General features: G+C 46.8%; 1 protein-coding gene across 1 annotated transcript in view; it reads left to right on the forward strand.

Moving 5' to 3' along the window:
* LOC135513697 (PDZ domain-containing protein 2-like) overlaps positions 1 to 11,143 on the forward strand; it is a 230,329-nt gene that overhangs the window by 188,456 nt on the left and 30,730 nt on the right. The window contains exons 15-19 of the mRNA XM_064936570.1: positions 3,978 to 4,078; positions 4,403 to 4,571; positions 6,602 to 6,805; positions 6,979 to 7,688; positions 8,874 to 9,018. Of these exons, the coding sequence (XP_064792642.1) occupies positions 3,978 to 4,078; positions 4,403 to 4,571; positions 6,602 to 6,805; positions 6,979 to 7,688; positions 8,874 to 9,018 (1,329 nt within the window). The remainder of the gene's footprint in view (positions 1 to 3,977; positions 4,079 to 4,402; positions 4,572 to 6,601; positions 6,806 to 6,978; positions 7,689 to 8,873; positions 9,019 to 11,143) is intronic.

Raw genomic sequence — 11,143 nt, forward strand, 5'->3', positions numbered from 1 at the left:
GATGTTGGTAATCGCGAACTGCTCGCCATCCGCTTAGCCCTAGGCGAATGGCGACAGTGGTTGGAGGGGGCGACCGTTCCTTTTGTCGTTTGGACTGACCATAGGAACCTTGAGTACATCCGTTCAGCCAAACGACTTAATGCGCGTCAGGCTCGTTGGGCTCTGTTTTTCGCTCGTTCCGAGTTTGTTATTTCTTATCGTCCGGGCTCAAAAAACACCAAGCCTGATGCTTTATCTCGTCTCTTCAGTTCTTCTGAGGTCTCCACCGACCCCGAGGGGATTCTCCCTGACGGGCGTGTTGTCGGGTTGACTGTCTGGGGAATTGAGAGGCAGGTAAAGCAAGCACTCGCTCACACTCCGTCGCCGCGAGCTTGTCCTAGGAACCTTCTGTTCGTTCCCGTTCCTACTCGTCCGGCCGTTCTTCAGTGGGCCCACTCTGCCAAGTTAGCCGGCCACCCCGGCGTTCGGGGTACGCTCGCTTCCATTCGCCAGCGTTTCTGGTGGCCCACTCGGGAACGTGACGCGCGTCGATTTGTCGCCGCTTGTTCGGTCTGCGCGCAGACTAAATCTGGGAACTCTCCTCCTGCCGGCCGTCTCAGACCGCTTCCCATTCCCTCTCGACCGTGGTCTCACATCGCTTTAGATTTTATCACCGGACTGCCTTCATCAGCGGGGAAGACAGTTATTCTTACGGTTGTCGATAGATTCTCTAAGGCGGCTCATTTCATTCCTCTCGATAAGCTCCCTTCTGCTAAGGAGACGGCTCAGATCATTATCGAGAATGTTTTCCGAATTCATGGCCTTCCGTCTGACGTCGTTTCCGACAGAGGCCCGCAGTTCACGTCTCAATTTTGGAGGGAGTTTTGCCGTTTGATTGGGGCTTCCGTCAGTCTCTCGTCCGGCTTTCATCCCCAGTCTAACGGTCAAGCCGAACGGGCCAATCAGACTGTTGGTCGCATTTTACGCAGTCTTTCTTTTCGTAACCCTGCGTCTTGGTCAGAACAGCTCCCCTGGGCAGAGTACGCCCACAACTCGCTTCCCTCGTCTGCTACCGGTCTATCCCCTTTTCAGTGTAGCCTCGGGTACCAGCCTCCGCTGTTCTCATCTCAGCTCGCCGAGTCCTGCGTCCCCTCCGCTCAGGCTTTTGTCCAGCGTTGCGAGCGCACCTGGAAGGGGGTCAGGTCGGCACTTTGCCGTAATAGGGCGCAGACTGTGAGGGCCGCTAATAAGCGTAGGACCAAGAGTCCTAGATATTGTTGCGGTCAGAGAGTATGGCTCTCCACTCAGAACCTTCCCCTTAAGACAGCTTCTCGCAAGTTGGCCCCGCGGTTCATTGGTCCGTTCCGTATTTCCCAGGTCATTAATCCTGTCGCAGTGCGACTTCTTCTCCCGCGCTATCTTCGTCGCGTTCACCCGGTCTTCCATGTCTCCTGTGTTAAGCCCGTTCTTCGCGCCCCGCTCGTCCCTCCCCCCCCCATCCTTGTCGAGGGCGCACCCATCTACAGGGTTCGTAAGATTTTGGACATGCGCCCTCGGGGCCGTGGTCATCAGTACCTAGTGGATTGGGAGGGGTACGGTCCTGAGGAGAGGAGTTGGGTTCCCTCTCGGGACGTGCTGGACCGTTCGCTGATCGATGATTTCCTCCGTTGCCGCCAGGTTTCCTCCTCGAGTGCGCCAGGAGGCGCTCGGTGAGTGGGGGTACTGTCATGTCTTGTTATGTCTGTTCCTGTCCTTTCTCTTCATTCTCTCTCTCTGCTGGTCTTTTTAGGTTACCTTCTCTGTCTCTCATTCCTCAGCTGTTCTACATCTGCCCTAACTAGCTCTTTCACTCTTCCCCACCTGTTCTCTCTTCCCCCTCTGATTAGGTCTCTATTTCTCTCTCTGTTCCTGCTACTTTCAGTGTCTGATTCTTGTTTGTGTTTTTTGATGCCAGAAGCAAGCTGTCGTCTCGTTTGCTTCCACCTTGTCCTGTCCTGTCGGAGTCTGCCTGGCAGGAGCATCCTGCACTATACTAACGTTCTTTTTGTTCCGCTGACAACGTTGGAAGAGGATTTATGCCATTCCTGTATTTTCATTAAAGAACTCTGTTTTCTGTTAAAACCGCTTTTGGGTCTTCACTCAAGTTCTTAACAAACTGTCCCTGCATTTCACTTTTTCAAGTAGGCTATCCATCCCCGTTTTCAAATAACGCCCCTTTTCCGATTACCAAAGACAGGCTCCTCCAAACTACTTAATCCTATAATGCCATATCACCTGCAGAGAATCTGGAGAATCTTCCTCGTACAGCAATACAATGGACAGAAGCTGAGTAATTTGTGATGTGGGAATGTTATTCCTAATGGCTTGTAACCCTATGTGTACACAGTTTACCCTCTGTATATAGCCTCCACACTGACTCTGTACCGGTACCCCCTGTATATAGCCTCCACATTGACTCTGTACCGGTACCCCCTGTATATAGCCTCCACACTGACTCTGTACCGGTCTCCCTGTATATAGACTCCACATTGACTCTGTACCGTAACACCCTGTATATAGCCTCCACACTGACTCTGTACCGGTACCCCCTGTATATAGCCTCCACATTGACTCTGTACCGGTACCCCCTGTATATAGCCTCCACATTGACTCTGTACCGGTACCCCCTGTATATAGCCTCCACATTGACTCTGTACTGGTACCCCCTGTATATAGTCTCCACATTGACTCTGTACCGGTACCCCCTGTATATAGTCTCCACATTGACTCTGTACCGGTACCCCCTGTATATAGCCTCCACATTGACTCCGTAGCTTTTCATTTTACTGCCACTGTTTAATTATTTGTTACTTTCTGTCACGACTCCCGTCGAAGTCGAGTCCTCTCCTTGTCCGTGCGGCTCTCGGCGGTCCCCGTCGCCAGTCTTCTAGCCATCATCGATCCACTTTTCATTTTCCATTTGTTTTGTCTTTGTTTCTTCTCACACCTGGTTTCAATTCCCTCAATCATTTGTTGCGTATTGAACCCTCTGTTCCCCTCCATGTCTTTGTGTGGGATTGTTTATTGTAAGTGCTTGTGCACGCGTTGTTTGGTGCCCGACGGGTTTTTGTACCCGATTATTGTTGTTATTTTTATGCCGTGGGTTTTGCTATTAAACTGCTCCGGCTATTACCAAGTTCTGCTCTCCTGCGTCTGACTTCCTGCCACCGATTACCCACCCTGACCATAGAGAGCTGTTTATTCTCTATGTTGGTTGTGTCGGGCTGTGATTTAGAGTGGGTTATCTAGGGGAATTGTATTTCTATGGGGGCCTGATATGGTTCCCAATCAGAGGCAGCTGTTTATCATTGTCTCTGATTGGGGATCATATTTAGGTAGCCATTTTCCCATTGTGCTTTGTGGGATCTTGTCTAGTTGCCAGTGAGCATTATTATTCGCTTCACGGTTCGGTTGTTTTGTTTTGTTCTTTGAAGTTTTAATTTCTAAAATAAAGGATGGAAACATACCACGCTGCATCTTGGTCTACTCCCTATGACGAACGTCACACCACCCCTTACACTTTTAGCACTTTTTATTATTTTTTTCAAATTAAAACTTCTTTAAGCATTGTTGGTTAAGGGCTTGTAAAGTAAGCATTTCACTAAGTTCTACACCTGTTGTATTCGGCGCATGTGACAAATAAAATTAGATTAGATTTTATTTTATTTGAAATACACAACTTGAAGCAACCACATATTTACCCATGGAACACGTTCTGATTGGCCAGTGAGGGGCCTCGACACACCCACAACGTGTTGTGTTTCACCGCTTGCTACTGTGACCATAATTCTGGTTGTGAAAATAGCCAAAATATTTCTTACACACCCCCAAACCTATATTTCTTATCGCCAGCGCTTAGCAGTGCTTACCTGGTATCATAGTCTGTTGTGATATCTATGTTGGAGTCAGGTTGTTGAGTGAATGTGATTCTAGTCTAACCTGTTTCCTCTGACCTCTAGGCATGCCCTCGAAGAGCCCCTCCCTCACAGTGAAGGCCAAACAGGCAGATGGCTCTTCCCTCAGCTGGACCATGAAGAGGTTCCTGGAGCCCGCCAGCAGGGTACGATACATTACACACAACAATCAATATATCAATCCAATCGATCTATCAATACATGAACCAATCAATCGATCGATCACCAGTCAATATCCATTCACTATTGTTAGGAATCACCAATGTTTTTGCAGCTGAATCATATTGGGTTGAGACAAGACCTTGACCTCAACTATTCTTCCTCTTCAGCAGAGTTCCTTTTGCTTTCAGACTCCCATTAGATTCATAGGACAAATGGGGTAGATGGAACACTCAAGGCTTCGAGTCCTCCTTCTTACACGAATGTAGGTGTTCCTCTGGCTTTAATGTAATCTCTCTCTTTCTGAGCAGCAAGGGTCTCTGAGTTCGGAGGCGGAGCTATCTCAGTACTTTTCCCAGGAAGTAACCAGTCATTCGTCGCTGTCGGAAACCACTGCGATGGGATCCAGTGATGACGACATGCTCCACCACAGGAGCTGTAACACCTCAATAGACGACACCCCCGCCACTCAGCCACATGGTACAGTCCATTTCCTCTATTCCACATCCAAATGGTATATGAAAAAGAGTGCCAACAACTGATCGTGGTCTCAGTAAGAGGTGCCGGTTTAGATCAAGGTACAACTGTCCTGGTTTAGATATAGCTACAACTGTCCTGGTTTAGATCTAGCTACAACTGTCCTGGTTTAGATCTAGCTACAACTGTCCTGGTTTAGATCTAGCTACAACTGTCCTGGTTTAGATCTAGCTACAACTGTCCTGGTTTAGATATAGCTACAGCTGTCCTGGTTTAGATCTAACTACAGCTGTCCTGGTTTAGATATAGCTACAGCTGTCCTGGTTTAGATATAGCTACTGCTGTCCTGGTTTAGATATAGCTACAACTGTCCTGGTTTAGCTATAGCTACAACTGGCCTGGTTTAGCTATAGCTACAACTGGCCTGGTTTAGATATAGCTACAACTGGCCTGGTTTAGATATAGCTACAGCTGGCCTGGTTTAGATATAGCTACAGCTGGCCTGGTTTAGATATAGCTACAGCTGTCCTGGTTTAGATATAGCTACAGCTGGCCTGGTTTAGATCTAGCTACAACTGTCCTGGTTTAGATCTAGCTACAACTGTCCTGGTTTAGATCTAGCTACAACTGTCCTGGTTTAGATCTAGCTACAACTGTCCTGGTTTAGATCTAGCTACAACTGTCCTGGTTTAGATCTAGCTACAACTGTCCTGGTTTAGATCTAGCTACAACTGTCCTGGTTTAGATCTAGCTACAACTGTCCTGGTTTAGATATAGCTACAACTGGCCTGGTTTAGATATAGCTACAACTGGCCTGGTTTAGATATAGGTACAACTGGTCTGGTTTAGATATAGCTAGGCAAGTCAGTTAAGAACAAATTCTCATTTTCAATGACGGCCTAGGAACAGTGGGTTAACTGCCTGTTCAGGGGCAGAACGACAGATTAGTACCTTGTCAGCTCGGGGATATGAACTTGCAACCTTTCGGTTACTAGTCCAACGCTCGAACCACTAGGCTACCCTGTAGCTAGTTTAGATCTAGCTACAACAGTCCCGGTTCATGGTAATGACTAGTAGGAAACAAGTTTACAAAACACACTTTATTATACACACACACACACACACACACACACATTAACACATACACACACACACACACACACACATTAACACACACACACACATTAACGCACACACACACATTAACGCACACACACACACACACATTAACACACACACACACATTAACACACACACACACATTAACACACACACACACACACACATTAACACACACACACACACATTAACACACACACACACACATTAACACACACACACACACACACACACATTAACACACACACACACACATTAACACACACACACACATTAACACACACACATTAACACACACACACACATTAACACACACACACACACACATTAACACACACACACACACATTAACACACACACACACACACACACATTAACACACACACACACATTTAGACACACTCCAACGTAACAAGAGGGGACTAGTATAAGGGTTTTACTGGTCAGTGACCGACAGACGGAAGGCTTGTCCATGTGGAGAAGGAAAATGTTAGGTTGGCGAGCGGTCCAAATGTGTGATGTTCCCGGGCAGAGGTTCATGAGAGAGCTGCCTGCTGGAGACTGAGTCCAGGGACAGAAGTAGGGGGTTTGAAAACCACCAGGTAAGGCCTGTGATTGGTTCACCCCACGATGTGATAAGGGTCCCTAGCAACCCCCTTAGCAATGGAGTGGCCATGACCAGAGGGGTGAACGACCGGGAGATGGTAGCTTCTGCTGGGGCTAGAGAGTCCCCAAATTAGTCTCTTAACTGCCAGGACCAGAGAGAACAGTTTACTAATGTTGTGTTATAGTATAGCTATAAGAACCATACATCAATCTATTCAGCAGCTGGGTAAACCACCATTTTGTTTTCCCGAAACCATTGATGTTCAGTTTCACCTGACATCTCTGTCTCTGTCTTCCTCTGGTGGCAGGGTTAAAAGATGCCTCTGGTGTAGGAGTGGAGGTCAGAACAGATGATAAGGCTCCCGGTGTCCCGGTGTTGAACCGGCCAGTGGAGACCACCCAGCGCCAGCCCAGCATGTGTAGTCCTGGGAGCAGCTCCGTCCGCAGTCCACTGCTCCGACAGAGACGAGTCGTCTGCCGTGACGATGAGGTCAGCGATGATGAAGACGCTGGTGAGGATATGATGAAGATATCGTGTTGGTCAAAAATGTTGTGTTTTCTGTCTTTTATGAGACTTATTGGGATCAGCAAGTCAGTTCCTGTGCAATATCTGGACGCGTGTTAAACCCTCTCCTTTCATTCGCTCCCTCTCTCTTTCTCTCTCTCTCTCGTTCTCTCTTTCTAGTTACCCTGCCCTTCCGCCAGGTCGCTGGTCGTGTTACCGCCATGGGGGTGGTTGCTGACTCTGACATCATGATCTCTACGTCATCAGTGGAGTTGGCTGAAGAGAGTGAAGGCCCACATGTCCTGCTTCATAGTAATTCTCTGGAGTCACAGGAAGGGGTCGGTTTCGTTCCTTCCTCCGGCGCAGAATCACCCTTCATGCCTATCCGCCGGTCGGACCACCACCAGACCCCCGGGGGAGGAGGAGGGTCTTTCCCCACGACAGGCCCCAGTAACCTGGGTGTGAGGATGGACCCTCAGGGCCCCCTGGAGCCCAAGCACTCCCCTAAGCTGGAACACAAGGCTGTGACACGCGTCAAGAGTATGCTGAGCATCGAGGCCCCGCCCATCCAGCCAACCAATCAGCAGAACCAGAACCAGAGAACCAAAGGAGAGGAGTGTCCGACCTCCCCATCCTCCCAGTCTCTGGCCCCTCAGCCTGCGCTAGCCTCCAGCCACTCCCTGGGACGGCCTGGTTGTAAGCCCAACCTCCTCTGTAAGAAGGGCGAGGCCTGCAGCGAGCTGGCGGGGGAGGAGCCAGCTCACTGCACCATCGACAAGGTGGTCCTGAGGAGGAGTGAGGAAGAGTCCTTCGGTCTGGACCTGGAGATCAGATCCTCTCCTCTGAAGGTGGTGATCACTGGATTGAGGCTTGGAGGAGCGGCCGAGAGAGTACGTTGTTTTTCCCGGCCCGGAATCCAAACTGTTATTTCACCATATCAGTTTTGGATTCCAGGCTCATGTCAATAGTACACAGACATCACAAGTCATCCATGTTAACACTGGTACCAGGAGATAATCAAAAGTCAGTCAGCCAGACAAAATGTATCTAACTGCACTACACTGATACAATCAGCCAGACAATATGTATCTAACTGCACTACACTGATACAATCAGCCAGACAATATGTATCTAACTGCAGTACACTGATACAGTCAGCCAGACAATATGTATCTAACTGTAGTACACTGATACAATCAGCCAGACAATATGTATCTAACTGCACTACACTGATACAATCAGCCAGACAATATGTATCTAACTGCACTACACTGATACAATCAGCCAGACAATATGTATCTAACTGCAGTACACTGATACAATCAGCCAGACAATATGTATCTAACTGCACTACACTGATACAATCAGCCAGACAATATGTATCTAACTGCACTACACTGATACAATCAGCCAGACAATATGTATCTAACTGCACTACACTGATACAATCAGCCAGACAATATGTATCTAACTGCACTACACTGATACAATCAGCCAGACAATATGTATCTAACTGCACTACACTGATACAATCAGCCAGACAATATGTATCTAACTGCACTACACTGATACAATCAACCAGACAATATGTATCTAACTGTAGTACACTGATACAATCAGCCAGACAATATGTATCTAACTGCACTACACTGATACAATCAACCAGACAATATGTATCTAACTGCACTACACTGATACAATCAGCCAGACAATATGTATCTAACTGCACTACACTGATACAATCAGCCAGACAATATGTATCTAACTGCACTACACTGATACAGTCAGCCAGACAATATGTATCTAACTGCAGTACAGTGATACAATCAACCAGACAATATGTATCTAACTGCACTACATTGATACAATCAGCCAGACAATATGTATCTAACTGCACTACACTGATACAATCAGCCAGTCGTACGTCAGTAAAAGTATTTAGCCTGCTGTTCCTTCCCTAATGTCTCCATTCTTCTTTACAAAACGTTGCTTTGTTCGATCCTCTCCACCGTCCCTTTTTTATGACCTCATACACGGTACCTTTTGAGATGTGACACTTTATGGCCTGGTTGCAGGAATCCCGGGGCAGGATGTGTGTGGGAGACGAGATCGTGTCGATTGGGGACACGCCCACGTGCTCCTCGTCCTATCACGACATCTGTGAGCTCATGCACAACCTTCCCGTGACCCTCGCGCTGGAGGTCAAGAGGCCCATGTCAGGTGAGTCTATGTGTCATCCTGCAGACCTGTGATTTGACGTTACACCTTCATAAGACCTGTCATGCGATGACATCTGTGTTATTAAAAACGTGCCGTAACAGCTTATAACAGCTTATCACAACCACCTTTTTCAGTTTCTTTATAACTTATAACTAAAGCTTGAAACATTACAAATATTGACTTACCCCCAGATAGCATGAAAAGGGGTTTTCATGCCAGTCAGTATTCTGACAGTGGTCATAGTCTGTAATATCATGTTATGTCATCCCTATGACATCATTATAACAACCAGGGCTCTTGAACTGTTTCCACCTGAATACTAACTAAAATAACAACAAATCTTTAAAAAAAAAAAAAAAAAAAAAACTGCACAGCACTCATGAGCTCACCTGGAGTGATCAGAGACTCTCCACATCACCTGTGGTGTTGAAATAAAACATACAAAATAACCTTCTGTTCTTTCTTCTTCCTTGAAGTAATCATTGATGCACAAATTGATGGATGTAAGCAAGGCTGTGACCGTCGCATAGCTCTCCACCTATCCAATCGGAGGAATTAAAGGAAGCGTATTTAATTATAAGGATAGATCACTTGAATGGTAAAACCCTAGTTCGAAAAAAACAAGATGAAACTTGACCAAGCTATCCCTGTAAAGGATCCTTGACTACCGCCACTGACTAGTCACTAACAGCACAGTCTGTCTTCCTGTTGCCCCTTCCATCCTCCCCTAATGCTGCCTTCCCTAAGACATAGGACCTCAGCAGTCTGCCCTCTGCTGGCAGAACCCTAACCCTGCACCCCAAAGGGAACAGCACGCTGCTGGCTTTGTATCCATGGTGACTATCCATTTATTTACCTCAGTAGTTGACCAGTAGTTGACCAGTAGTGACCAGTGGTTGACCAGTAGTGACCAGTAGTTGACTAGAAGTTGACCAGTAGTTGACCAGTAGTGACCAGTGGTTGACCAGTAGTGACCAGTAGTTGACTAGAAGTTGACCAGTAGTTGACCAGTAGTGACCAGTAGTTGACCAGTAGTGACCAGTAGTTGACTAGAAGTTGACCAATGTTGACCAGTAGTGACCAGTAGTTGACCAGTAGTGACCAGTAGTTGACCAAGGGTTGAAAAATTCCACTAACTTTCCCAAAATTCCCAGAAATCCTGGTTTGAGGATTCTGGACTTCCTGCTTATTTCCTCTAGATTCCGGGAATTTTCCAGCCAGGATTTCTGGGAAATCAGGGAATGTTAGGAACGGTACCGGAATTGAACTAAACCTATCAGTTGTAGATCCGTAGAAGTTCGTAGAAGTCCCCCCGCTGTCACATGCCTTGTTAGCTAGCATGAGCTGACATTAGATTTTGCATAGCTTTTGTTGTTGTTGTTGTTATTTTGTTGCTTATTGGTTACTATCTTTCTGTAACCACACCGTTTACCTCCCTGTTAGTGAGCATTTCTCCTTTGCCAAGATAATCAATTCAGACAGGGGTGGCATATCAAGAAGCTGATTCAACACAGGTGGATAATTACACAGGTGCACCTTGTACATGGGATGATAGCCTCGGCACTCACAACAACAACAACAACAACTAACCTAATCTGAAGAAGAGTAGCCTAACTGTGTGTGCCTAATAATCTGTCTGTCTGCATGTGTGTCACTGTCTGCCTGTCTCTCTGTGGGAAGTGTGAAGATCAAACCACCCTCTTCTTTGTGAAGCATGACGCCCGCCATACAATAACAGTGTATTTGTCATCCATTGCATTCATCATTTTTTAACTTAATGCACAACAGACCAAGCCTGGAATCCAAATTGATGCTCTGTGAAACCATGGTGAACACAGCTTTCAGTCTGGTTTAACCAGGCTACAACAGACTTGCTTCTGTTGGTTCGATCCACAAAATCCTTTCCACATCAGATGTGAGGAATTTGTCATTTGATCCGAGAGCTTTTCCAAAGCCTTTTTAGATATTGGGAATCCAGGTCAGTGGAAATGCGCTGGCGTCAAAGGAATGTTGATTTGTTAAACAGATTCAGTATGTCAACCTACTTCCTGGTATGTCTGACGTTATTGGTGCATTCGGTCATGTGATTAGTATTATTGAATATGCCATTAAATACTGACGAGGT

Source organism: Oncorhynchus masou, chromosome 25 (genome assembly GCF_036934945.1).
Source record: "Oncorhynchus masou masou isolate Uvic2021 chromosome 25, UVic_Omas_1.1, whole genome shotgun sequence".
NCBI lineage: Eukaryota > Metazoa > Chordata > Actinopteri > Salmoniformes > Salmonidae > Oncorhynchus > Oncorhynchus masou.